A 13,855-nucleotide genomic window follows, 5' to 3' on the forward strand; every position below is an offset into this window, starting at 1 on the left:
GAGGACAAGTACATTAGAGTGTTGACCAGAAGTGCTGATTGTAAAGTACGTGTTCTAATGGTACTGTTTGTGTCTGTGTTCAGATACATCAGTGGGCATCATAGTATCTGGGAATGTGGTTATGCTGCTATTGGTGCTTGTGGTCAGCCTGCTCATAGTCTATAGATGTGAATTCAACAAGGAAGCAGGTGAGAAACACTCACTCTCACACACCCACGCTGTGTCAAATAAGGGAAATTACTCTTTTCACATCCAGTTTTCAGTTCCAAGAAATCATTGTGTGTGTGTGTGTGTGTGTGTGTGTGTGTGTGTGTGTGTGTGTGTGTGTGTGTGTGTGTGTGTGTGTGTGTGTGTGTGTGTGTGTGTGTGTGTGTGTGTGTGTGTGTGTGTGTGTGTGTGTGTGTGTGTGTGTGTGTGTGTGTGTGTGTGTGTGTGTGTGTGTGTGTGTGTGTGTGTGTGTGTGTGTAAAATGTTCTAATCTATGTTCTCTATCAAAGACCCTCAGTTATGGAACAGCTTGCCTTCTCAGGTAAAAGGAGCAGAAATCATTGAGGTTTTTAAAATCACAGTTAACAATGTACCTTTTAGCTTTAGTTTTAGACATCCTCTGTGTTTTATGTTCTTTTATTCATCCTTTGTACTTTTAATTTGATTGTTTTAATGTAAATAGTGTTGCGATTTAAAATGGACTTCAAATTAAAACGTAATTTGATATTACAGTATCTTGTATACATTGTTGACAAAAAATGACAATGCATTTTAATTCCACTTTGCAACACAACAAAACGTTGAAAAAATCAACGGGTGTGAATACTTTCTGAAGGCACTGTAGCAGATGGTCTTATCCAGAGTGACTTACAGAAGCATTTAGGGTTAAGTGCCTTGTCAACGAGAACGCCCTGATTTTTCACCTAGTCAGCTCGGGGATTCAAACCAGCATCCTTTCGGTTACTGGCCGCAAGGTTACCTGCCATCCTAACTAGTAAATCATTAACAAATAATTTCAAAGTTGTTTGAAAATCTGTCTATATACAGTATATGTTTTTATTTAATATTTATTGTAGGAATACATTATTAATAAATGGTGAGTAAACTGTATATAAATGTCTTAGAAATTGTTTATTGCCGGAAGTTATTATAAAGTGTTACTGAGAAGTGAAATGGTTTCAGGAAGTACTTAGTGAAACATCAGGACTGCTGTGGCTCAGCGTAGACACACTCACTCTCAGAGGGGTTCTCATACACACTGCAGGAGCAGAACTTCCTGTACTGGGGTGGTAACTGGACGTAGAGGTCTGAGGTGACTACTCTGCATCTCTTATCCGTATTTTTTGAAACTGCACTGTCGGTTAGGGGCTCGTAAGTAAGTATTTCACTGTAAGGTCTACACCTGTTGTATTCGGCGCATGTGACTAATACAATTTGATTTGATTTGATTTGCCTGGAGTAAACAGGGTGTACAGGGTCTAAAGAGACTTGAACTAGCTGGGAGCCACAAGTCATCATGGTTATCCTGCTGGTCCTCACACTGAAGGTTGTCCTCCTCTTAGGTAAGTACATCAGACTGAATGAACACATCTCCAGTGACTCCTCTCTATAGTTGGATACATTTGGTTGTAACATTTTACAGTGTAACTCTATTCACTCAGTGATAATGTTGTTAGATAAAGGGGAGGGGACACTGAGGAACACAAGGTCCAGTATGTACTGATGGATGTGATGGGGAACACCAGTGGTGTACCAGAGCAGAATCCACTCTTACAGTATGTGAAATGGACGCTGGGGTGTTTGTACTGTTTGTAATGAGACTGTTGGTGTATCCTGCAGCTGCTGTGTGGAGTGTGCGTACAGCAGAGTTGATCACAGTGGAAGGATATGAGGGGGGCAAGGCAGAGATCAGATGCCCCTATAGAGAGGAGTGGAGGAGCCACCAGAAGTACCTCTGCAAAGGGGTTTGTACTGTTTTTAATAAAGACAAAGTTATTAAGACTGAGGCGGGGGAAAACAGTGCTTCAAAAGGGAGATACTCGCTGAAGGACAACAGAGAGGAAAGTGTCTTCATTGTGACCATCACCAACCTGACGTTAAACGATGCTGGGAGATACTGGTGTGGAGTGGACAAATGGGGACAAGATAACTACATTCAAGTCAACCTTGAAGTCTCTGAAGGTAGTGTAAACCTTTGATTCTCATCCTCAAAACTTTGTCACTTCCAAACTAAACATATTATAATATACATTCCTAGTCAAGCTTCTGCTATTGACCTGAGTCTTAAAACCTTTACTTAATACCCATCCCGGATCCGGGAGCATCCTCATCAAAAAAGCTGACTAGCATAGCCTAGCCTAACGGGACAGGGATATCATATAATATAATTTTCATGAAATCACAAGTCCAATACAGCAAATGAACATCTTGTGAATCCAGCCATCATTTCCGATTTTTAAAATGTTTTACAGCGAAAACACTATGTATTTCTATTAGCTAACCACAATAGCCAAAGACTCAACTGCATATTTTCACCATGTTTCTACCGCATAGGTAGCTATCACAAAACCGACCAAATAGAGATATAATTAGTCACTAACCAAGAAACAACTTCATCAGATGACAGTCTTATAACATGTTATACAATAAATTTATGTTTTGTTCGAAAATGTGCATATTTGAGGTATAAATCATAGTTTTACATTGCAGCTACCATCAAAAATATCACCAAAGCAGCCAGAATAATTACAGAGAGCAACGTGAAATACCTAAATACTCATCATAAAACATTTATGAAAAATACATGGTGTACAGCAAATGAAAGATAAACATCTTGTGAATCCAGCCAAAATTTCAGATTTTTTAAGTGTTTTACAGCGAAAACACAATATAGCATTATATTAGCTTACCACAATAGCCAAACACACAAACGCATTTATTCACCGCATAGATAGCATTCGCAAAAACCAGCAAAAGATATAAGATTAATCACTAACCATGAACAACTTCATCAGATGACAGTCTTATAACATCAGGTTATACAATACACTTGTGTTTTGTTCGAAAATTTGCATATTTAGAGCTGCAAACCGTGGTTATACATTGTGAAAATGTAGCAACATTTCCCCAGAATGTCAGGAGCTATTTTGGACACTCACCTAATCTGACCAAAGAACTCATCATAAATTTTACTAAAAAATACATGTTGTACAGCAAATGAAAGATACACTGGTTCTTAATGCAACCGCCGTGTTAGATTTTTTAAAATAACTTTACCATAACAAACAGCTTGCGTTATTGCGAGACAGCGCCCGCCAAAACGGCGGAGAATAGAAATAACATTTTCCACAGAAATACGAAATAACATCATAAATTGTTCTTACTTTTGCTGAGCTTCCATCAGAATCTTGTACAAGGAGTCCTATTTCCAGAATAAATCGTTGTTTGGTTTTAGAATGTCCTTTTCTCCTGTCGAATTCGCGCCACAATGCTAGCCAATGTTGATGAAGTTCCCAGTTTCTCTCGATGCAAAGAACGGAAAACTCCAAAAGTCCCAATAAACGTTGAATAATCTGATAAAACTCGGTTGAAAAAACATACTTTACGATGTTATTATCACATGTATCAAATAAAATCAGAGCCGGAGATATTAGCCGTGTATACCGAACCCTTATCAGAAGACAATATGGAGGTGCTTCGCGCGCCTAGGTAGAGAAAGGAAATTCCTGACCTGCCACTCCAAAAGCTCTTGTTCGACCTCAGATCAAGCTAGACACCCCATTCCACCTTCCACTGCCTGTTGATATCTAGTGGAAGGCGTATGAAGTGCATGCATATCGATAAATATAAGCCAGTTGAATAGGCAGGCCCTGGAACAGAGCCTCGTTTTCAGATTTTTCACTTCCTGTTGTTAGGGTTGCGTCAATTCAATCTGGTATAAGGATAAGTATGACGATGAGTCACCAATTGTATGCTATGTATTTTTTATTAACTAAGTAATAAATGGCAAATGCAACTTTCGTATATACGGGTTCCCTGTACCACCCCGCAGGGTAGAACAGAGAACTGACTTGTTCCTGACAAAGACATTATAATATACTCTGACAGAGTTAGTTCCTGCTTCCGAGCCGGCCTGTCACAGAGTAGAGACTGGGCGTGGTTTAGACTCACCCAGCCTATCGCCGGCGCTCAGGCTAGTCCGAGCCTCTTTGCGCTCTTTGGTGTCCCGGCGCTGTTGCTGTGTAGATTACGCTCCCTCACCCCAGAGACTGAGGTCAGACAGCTCTGCAATATTGTCTGCGCTATTTGCACCTGCATACAAAGCCCACTGTTCTCGCTCAAGGCTAACCACAGCTTCCCAGCACACTTATCTGGGGCTAACTGTTACTTCCAGCACACACACACAGACACCCAGGCGCCCAGGCCAACAGTTGCTAATATTCAATCACATGTGATATAGTAAGGGCTATAGTGCATAATTCAGAACCTCACACTGTATGGAAGTTTGCTGCAAAATGAGTTCTGTTTTACTCACAGATATAATTCAAACAGTTTTAGAAACTTGAGAGTGTTTTCTATCCAATAGTAATAATAATATGCATATTGTATGATCTAGAATAGAGTACGAGGCAGTTTAATTTGGGCACGATTTTTTCCAAAGTGAAAATAGCGCCCCCCTATTGACAAGAAGTTTTTAACTTGAGAACCTGAACATTATTCCATTTTTTATGCACATTATTCATTGACACAATGCATGCATTGTTCTGTTATGCGCATGTAGCAATTGCAGGGGCAATCTGCAATTGCTACATACAGTACCAGTCAAAAGTTTGAACACACTTACTCAATCAAGGGTTTTTCTTTATTTTTACTATTTTCTACATTGTAAAATAATAGTGAAGACATCAAAACTATTAAATAACACATATGGAATCATGTACTAACCAAAAAACAGTTTTTAAAATATGTTTGAGATTTGAGATTCTTCCAAGTAGCCACTTTTGCCTTGATGACAGCTTTGCACACTCTTGGCATTCACTCAACCAGCTTCATGAGGTAGTCACCTGGAATGCATTTCAATTAACAGGTGTTTCTTTCCTTCTTAATGCAGTTGAGCCAATCAGTTGTGTTGTGACAAGGTAGGGGTGGTATACAGAAGATAGCCCTATTTGTAGAATGCTGTGGTAGCCATGCTGGTTAAGTGTGGCTTGAATTCTAAATAAATCACTGACAGTGTCACCAGTAAAGCACCCCCACACCATCACACCTCCTCCTCCATGCTTCACGGTGGAAACTACACATGCGGAGATCATCCGTTCACCTACTCTGCGTCTCACAAAGACACGGAGGTTGGAACCCAAAATCTCAAATTTCGACTATTCAGACCAAAGGACAGATGTCTAATTGAGAGAATGCCAAGAGTGTGCAAAGCTGTATACAAGACAGAGGATGTGTCACGACTTCCACCGAAGTCGGTCCCTCTCCTTGTTCGTTCGGCGGTCGATGTCACCGACCTTCTAGCCATCGCCGATCTACTTTTCATTTTCCATTGGTTTAGTCTTGTCTTCCATCACACCTGGTTCCAATTCCATCAGTGACATGTTGTGTATTTAACCCTCTGTTCCCCCCCCATGTCCTTGTCCATAATTGTTTGTTGTCAGTGCTTGTGCACGTTTTGTTCTGGTGTGCGTCGGGGTTATGTACCCATGTATTGTATTGTTCTGTATCCGGTGGGTTTTGATAATTAAACTTAGCCGTTGGAAACGGCTGACTTCTCTGCCGCCAGTACGCACTCTTGACAGGATGGCTACTTTGAAGAATCTCAAATATAAAATATATTTTAATTTATTTCACACATTTTTGCTTACTACATGATTCCGTATGTGTTATTTCATAGTTTGTCTTCACTATTATTCTACAAATACAAAAAAAGAAAAGCCCTTGAATGAGTAGGTTTGTCCAAACTTTTGACTGGTACTGTACATTTTTGTACTTTTAAATAAATAATATATTCCCATTGATTCTTGAAGTATATAACTTATAAGTGCCTCATGAGCTTAGTTCAAATGTCATACCCCACTAAAATTCAAAATATAAGCTTGTTTTACTCCATTGTTTGTAAACAAACAAACACTGGATAGACAAACCATGGTTAAAACTACAGCTTTGATCTAATGGATGGTCAGTGTCTATATTTCTCCAGTCCCATCCGTCAGCTGTTTAACAAAAACAGTGATGGGGTGACTGCTTTGTTGTTGTTTGATCTGCAGATTTCCCCTTTAACATCTCAACAAGATTTCACCCTAAATCAGGTCATATCCTTCAAGTGGCGTGAACAATGGATTAAACACACAGTACAGTACATGTATTGGAGAACCACAGATCACACATCATTAATGCATTAGACTAGGAATTGTCATTGGAGTTTCCAACCCACTCTAGTTCTGTTATGGCATATCATTATCTTGTAATAAATTGGTTGAACATCTTTCTGAGCGCTAGGCCTAGATGTTTGTTTAAAATGACAGATTGGTGTTGTGAGAACCTCACTGAGGTGACAGGCTGTGAAGAACGGTCAGTCTCCATCCATTGTGTGTATGAAGAAAAACAATGCCACGTAAAATGCCACGTTCTCACTGTTCGACAACAAGACAGCCAGAGTTGTCACCGTGACCATCACTAGCCTAATCAAAGAGGATGCTGGGAGATGTCTCTGTGGCGTGCAGGACAACCACACTCTTCATACCCTGTCAGCAGTCCAGCTAGATATCAAGAGTAAGACTGTTCTTTAATTTGCCTTTTCTGCATTGTGAGACAGATTGATCAGGACACAGTTGTATGTCAGTGAAGTGAGAAGCTTGGATGGATACAATGATGGAGAGAGCTGGGTGTGCCTATGTGAGTAGAGGCGGGAAAAACAACCTGTAGTATATTAAATGTGTCTACATCTTAGGCCTAGCTACATGGTCTGTAACCTGATTTGATGTGAGCATAAAGTAAGCGTGTGCAGCTATGTGTTGAATTAAAATTTTACAGACGCTCTTATCCAGAGCAATTTACAGTAGTGAGTGCATACATTTTCATATTTGTTTGTACTGCTTCCCGTGAGAGTCGAACCCACAACTCTGGTGTTGCAAGTGCCATGGTCTACCAACTGAGCCACACTGTAATGACCATGATGGGAGACAGATAGCTGGCTTCAAGCATATGACGCAGCAGGTGTTTATTGTAAAGGACCATAGGAGGAGGCAGGTAGCTGGGTCCAGGGGCAGGCAGAAGGTCATACACAGGGGGTCCAACAAGACAACAGTACAGGCAGGGAAAAGGCTAGTAATGTCGCCCGGGAGATCAGGCAATAGGCTGATAACAGGAAATCCGATAGTTTTTGCCTGCCTCAATAGCCTATCATACACAGGAGGATTACATTACGGGAAAAACAGAGCACCGAATAGAAGTGTGTCACAAAACAAACAATACCTCACAATGATGGGGTGCAAAGAACTGAACAAAATTGTGTGTGATAATGACATACAGGTGTGTGAACAGGTGATTGGGATCTGGAGAGTGAGCTGTGTTCAGGGGATCTATGTGTTTGAGAGTGTAAGCTTGAAAGTGGGCTGGAAAGTGAGCTGCGTTCAGGGGATCTACGTGTTTGAGTGTGAGTTGGAAGCAGACGTTACACACACAGGACCACAATGTCTGTACCCAGGAGACTGCCAACTTATCTTAGGTCCAGGGCCAGCTCCTTCTTCACCTCTTGGTCGGCCAGTCCAAGTGGATTATTATTTGTTCAGATGGTGACGAAAAATAAATATGTACAAAAAAGAAAATTAGAAAAAAGCATGCCCAAACTAAAGACTCAAAAACAAATGAAAGGCCTCATGGCTACCAAACAAACACCAGCAGCCTCATGGCTCTGCCAGCTGGGACACTCACCTTAATTGGCAGCACCTGTGTGTAACTAGAAACTTGGCTCAGCATCTAGACTCGGTTGGTGCTGCCACCTGAGGATGTAGTGTGAAAGTGTATCATGGTAGTGTGTTGTTTGTCAATGTCCTAACTCTAACCTTCCCTCCATATCATAACACTATCAACACACAACGGATCCTTTCTACACTACGCTAGTTTGTAAACATATTTTTGTACTGTAAAGAGACAGATCTGGTGTCAAATCTGACTTTGAATCAGATTCCCGCCTCTGAGTGGTATAGTGTACAAACAATGTCTCTCCGACAACACATCTGTCACTGATTCCCCGTACTCCTGCTCATTCCGTGTACCAGTTCCGGAGGTCTACGTCACCGGCCTCTAGGCAGTACTGAACTGTCCTATTACGCACACCTGGTTCCCATTCCCCCTGATTAGTAATTGTATATATGTGCCCTCTGCTCACCATTGTGTGGTCGGTTATTGTTCCCATGACCGTTGATCTTGTGAGTGCCTGTGCGGTGTTGTATTGTGTCATCGTTATTATGGGTCTTGTCCCGTGTATTTATTAGAGGTTTAACCTCTTTTGTTTGGGTTACATCCCTGTGTTTTTGTACATGTGTTTGTTTTGGACTTCGTCCCTGTGCCTTTACATGGTATGTTGTATTTTTGGGTGGAGTTAAACCCCCCTATTATGTATTTCTGTCTCCAATCCTTTTATACAACGTGACAACATCCCCCTGCAAGAACTACTTTAATACCAGCAGACAGCATTTTTGTTTTGTTAGCCATGTGGAAAATTGTCACTTTGTTTTGTGGTCCTTTTTAGCAGCACCAACAATCACCACCAAAACAGAACCTACTACAACCGCATCAAACCCTGGTTCACCAACTCCATCATCCTTAGCCATCTCACCACCATCATCCATCTCATCAACACACAATGGATCTGGTAAATAAACTCTTATGGCTGTGTTTTTCACTAATTCAATCAGATCTGAAAAAGATGATTTGAAAATATCTGATTGGTCAAAAGTTGCGTGAACACAGCCTATGAGCCTTTTAAACTTACTGTATGCTGGTTTCTCTTTGAAACTGGTTTCACAACATGTACTTTTGTAGTGTAAGTTACTGATTTGGAGCCAAATCTGACTTTAGGTAGTGTGGGACACTTCCACACCAGATTCCCCACTGAGTGGTATAGTGCAAAGACAATGTCTCTCGAGCAACTCATTAGATCTTTTTCAGAGCTTATCTGATTGGTCGAAATACCAATTAGTGAAACAAAAGATCAGAATTGGGCTGCCTGTTTAAATCAGCCTTAAACAAATGGGGACAATGTCCACACCTGTGATTTGATGCATTACTTAAGTATGCAATATGGTTTAGATGAGGCGCTCCTGTATAGTTGAACAGCTAGCCTTCTTTTGGTAGTCTATATACTATGGTGTATGCAAATAGCTACACCCATGCATGAATGTTGGCCACCACATCCAAGGCTAATGTAAGGATAGGATGTAAACAGAAAAGATGCACATAAAATGTAACATTTTATCGAAGAGGCAGATCTTACATTACATATTAGTGTAAAAAGGCCTTATGAAAGTTGAACAGAAGTGCTGATTGTAAAGTATTGGCGCTACTTGTGTGTCTGTGTTCCAGGAACATCAGTGATCATCATAGTATCTATGAGTCTGGTTACATTGCTGCTTGTAGTCAGTCTGCTTATAGTCTACAGATGGAAATGCAACAAGGAAACAGGTGAGAAACACACACGCTGTCAAAAAATTTAAATGCCCCTTTTCACACTTTTCATTTCAAATAAATAATTTGCATATTCATGATTGCACATTTCGTCACAATATTGTTTTGAGTTCTCTTGAGGACTGATGCCCGACTGACTAGTGCGTTCTCAACCGACTAGTGCGTTCTCAACCGACTAGTGCGTTCTCAACCGGCTAGTGCGGCTAGTGCGTTCTCAACCGGCTAGTGCGTTCTCAACCGGCTAGTGCGTTCTCAACCGGCTAGTGCGTTCTCAACCGGCTAGTGCGTTCTCAACCGGCTAGTGCGTTCTCAACCGGCTAGTGCGTTCTCAACCGGCTAGTGCGTTCTCAACCGGCTAGTGCGTTCTCAACCGGCTAGTGCGTTCTCAACCGGCTAGTGCGTTCTCAACCGGCTAGTGCGTTCTCAACCGGCTAGTGCGTTCTCAACCGGCTAGTGCGTTCTCAACCGGCTAGTGCGTTCTCAACCGACTAGTGCGTTCTCAACCGGCACTGATTAAGATTTAGTCTAAAGTACATTATAGTGATTTGGAAACAAATAATTAGTTGGAAAACCTGTTATCATTGTGATGTCATCCGATTGACTTTAGGTGTAGTATAACGTTAGCTAGCTAGGAGTGTTAGTAAATTCACTCTGGCTATCTACTCTGATTTCAGAGCACTCATCTGTGACAGGAGTGCAGAATAACAGAATTTACAAACTGCAACACCTGTTGAATATGACCGTGTCAGTAAACATTGGCAAAAAATGCCATTAAATTGTTGCGGGCAGCAGTTAAAGTATCCAAAGCTCTAGATAACTTAAACAGCCTAACCAGCTCTGCTAGAATGAGTGAAATGGTCAGTGTCACAACCTGATCTGGTTCACCTGTCTTTGTGCGTGTCTCCACCCTCCTCCAGGTGTCGCCCATCTTCCCCATTATCCCCAATGTATTTATACCTGTGTTCTGTTTGCCTGTCAGTTCGTTTTGTTTCGTCAAGCCTACCAGCGGATTTCCCGTGCTCCTGTCTCTAGTTCCTGTTGTCTTGTTTTGACCATTCTGCCTGTCCTGAGCCTGCCTGCCATTCTGTACCTTGTCACACCACCCTGGATTACTGTCCTCTACCTGCCTTGAGCCTGCCTACCGTTCTGTACCTTGTCACACCACCCTGGATTACTGTCCTCTACCTGCCTTGAGCCTGCCTACCGTTCTGTACCTTGTCACACCACCCTGGATTACTGTCCTCTACCTGCCTTGAGCCTGCCTGCCATTCTGTACCTTGTCACACCACCCTGGATTACTGTCCTCTACCTGCCTTGAGCCTGCCTACCGTTCTGTACCTTTCGGACTCTGCTCTGGATTACTGACCTTTGCCTGCCCCCTGTTTTTGTGAAACTTTTGTTACTTCGAAACTGTCTGCATCTGGGTCTTCTCCTGAGCCTTGACAGAGTGAGAAATTCCCTCATTTGTGTCGGCAGTATCTAGCAAGTTGGCCAGTTAGCTTGGCCTCTTGACTGCTGTTGTGAAATCAGAATGCTCGGATCAACCCTACTCCTCGGACAGAGCGTCCAGTGTTCTCTCTGAACGCTCTGAGAGTGAAACGCTCTGAATTTACTATGACAATCTGACAATGTTCTGAATTTACGAATGCCCAGAAAACACTGTGCGCACTCTGGCACTCCAGAGTGAATTTATGAACACACCTGTAGTATAATGTTAGCTAGCTAGATAAGAGGGAGGGGAGCACACTGAATTATAGCTAATTAACATTAGCATTGCTAGATAGTTTTGACAAACTTTGCTAGCTAATGACAACATTGCCATCTGTCTAAAGTAAATTTGACAACATATTGATACTTTTTTTTACTACAAAATAGCTGCATAATGGCAATGTCATGCATTTCCAAGCTACTATAGTGTAATTTAGACAAAACTCATAGCCTCTGTTAAGAATGACTGGGCACCACTTGACTTTTGGGCATCAGTATGGCTGAGCGTCTTGAGAATGTTGATGACAATGGCATAACGCAGCTGAGTGACAGAGGTACAAATCATCCTTTGGCCCTGATTGAACATTAGACGTCTCATTGTGAACAGTGTGACAGTGTGCCCTCGGCTCCCTGTTCTTGGAAATGCAGCTCTCAAATCCACCTGAACAGACTGCTGGAGCCAAATAGTGAGCTGTGTTTGTCTGTGTTCTACAGCTGTCTCCTCTGCACTGACGGTGAACACTGGGATCAACAGAGAGGTCAGTGTGTGTGCCCTGTTGGTGGAAATGCAGCTCTCAAAACCACCTGAACAGATTGCTGGATACCCAATACTGAGCAATGTATAACACACTGTGTAGCTTATTGATATGCCACACCTGTCAGGTGGATGGCTTATTTTGGCAAAGTTGAAATGCTCACTAACAGGGATGTACAAAATTTGAGAGAAATAAGCTTTTGTGCATATGGAACATTTCTGGGATCTTTTTTCAGCTCCAGAAAAAAAAAATGTTACTTCGAAACTGTCTGCATCTGGGTCTTCTCATGAGGCTTGACAGTGAAGTTCCATCATTTGTGTCAGAAGTATCTAGCAAGCTAGCCAACTTTAGCCAGTTAGCTTGGTCGCTTGACTGCTGTTGTGAAGTCAGAATGCTCGGATCAACCCTACTCCTCGGACAGAGCGTCCAGTGTTCTCTCTGAACGCTCTGAGAGTGAAACGCTCGGAATTTACTATGACAATCTGACAATGTTCTGAATTTACGAATGCACACTCTGGCACTCCAGAGTGAATTTACAAACACCTGTAGTATAGTGTTAGCTAGCTAGATAAGAGTGAGGGGAGCACACCGAATTCTAGCTAATTAACATTAGCATTGCTAGGTATTTGACTAACTTTGCTAGCTAATGACATTGCCATCTGTCTAAAGTAAATGTGACAATTTTGATGACATTGTTTCCTACAAAATATCTGCCTAATGTAGCAATGTCATTGAGTGTGTGATCATGCTGTTTAATCAGCTTATTGATATGCCACACCTGTCAGGTGGATGGATTATTTTGGCAAAGTAGAAGTGCTCACTAACAGATGTAAACAAATGTGTGTACGAAATTTAGACTTTGTGCATATGGAACATTTCTGGGATCTTTTATATCGGCTCATGAAACATGGGACCAACACTTTACATGTGTTTTTGTTCAGTGTATGTTCCCTCTCGTAAGTCCTCCCATCCCCCTAATTTTCCTCCTCTCCAGGGTTGTGATCGTGACTATGAGGAAATAAATGACCAACCCCTACAGTCCAACATCTACGCCAACTTACCCACAAGCCCCTCTGAATCTCAACTATGCCGGTGTCAACTTCCATAAGGACCCCAGCTGCCCCAATGAAGCCAGTGCTGTCATTTAAGAAAGCACTTCTTCTGGTGACTATGCCACTGTCAACATTGGTCAAAACCCTGCCTACTCCTCCCATCTACTCCAGTCAGCAGAAACACCTGAGTCACTGTCAACCAATCAGAAGGGACATACACACACTGGCAACCAATCACAGTGACATGTTATTAACTATGTGTGCCACCTCTTGAGCGGTGAGATTTAATTTGAGCAAACATCTGCATAATCTGCTTCATGTCCTCACAGATGTGCTACCTTGACTACTGTCTTTCATGTCTCTGCTCACCTTGTCTTAATGTTTAGGTCACTTAGGCCTAATTTGCATGTTAATATCTAAGTAAATATTGGCTCACTATATGCATTATAACTGTCTTATGGTTTTTAACACATAATTAAATAGACATAATTAAGGGATAATCAATGAGGGACTATGCATTCTGTGGTAAACAATGCACGATTTGGAAGTTGTGTGCCACCACGCACAGCGCCGTGGCACTAACCTTCCACGGAGTTGCATTATTTTCCAGGGAAAGCATCGAGCCCCGAGTTGATTATCCCGCTTATACCACGGCTATAACACTTTCTGCTAGAAATGAAAAAATAGCTAGCTGGAAAGTTTCCTAGATGGCTACAGTAGTTACCTAACAGACTTGCTACAGTAGATTAGCTAAGCAAACCATCAGTCCTCCTAGCTTGCTATTAATGAAAATCAATATTGCCAATTATGTTTTCAATTTGACTTTTGCTTTCAAAAGCAGGTTAGACCCCTGGTAGTGTCAAATAGGTAATAGTCTCTAAC

General features: G+C 41.8%; 1 protein-coding gene across 1 annotated transcript; it reads left to right on the forward strand.

Moving 5' to 3' along the window:
- The first annotated feature begins 1,277 nt into the window (after positions 1-1,277).
- Positions 1,278-13,420, forward strand: LOC139559844 (CMRF35-like molecule 5). Its single transcript, XM_071376219.1, has 6 exons — positions 1,278-1,550; positions 1,828-2,169; positions 8,744-8,866; positions 9,577-9,675; positions 11,881-11,924; positions 12,916-13,420. Exons 1-6 carry the CDS (start codon positions 1,505-1,507, stop codon positions 13,027-13,029), a joined length of 768 nt encoding a protein of 255 aa, XP_071232320.1. The 5' UTR covers positions 1,278-1,504; the 3' UTR covers positions 13,030-13,420.
- The last annotated feature ends 435 nt before the right edge of the window (positions 13,421-13,855 follow it).

This window comes from Salvelinus alpinus, chromosome 30 (assembly GCF_045679555.1).
Source record: "Salvelinus alpinus chromosome 30, SLU_Salpinus.1, whole genome shotgun sequence".
Classification (NCBI taxonomy): domain Eukaryota; kingdom Metazoa; phylum Chordata; class Actinopteri; order Salmoniformes; family Salmonidae; genus Salvelinus; species Salvelinus alpinus.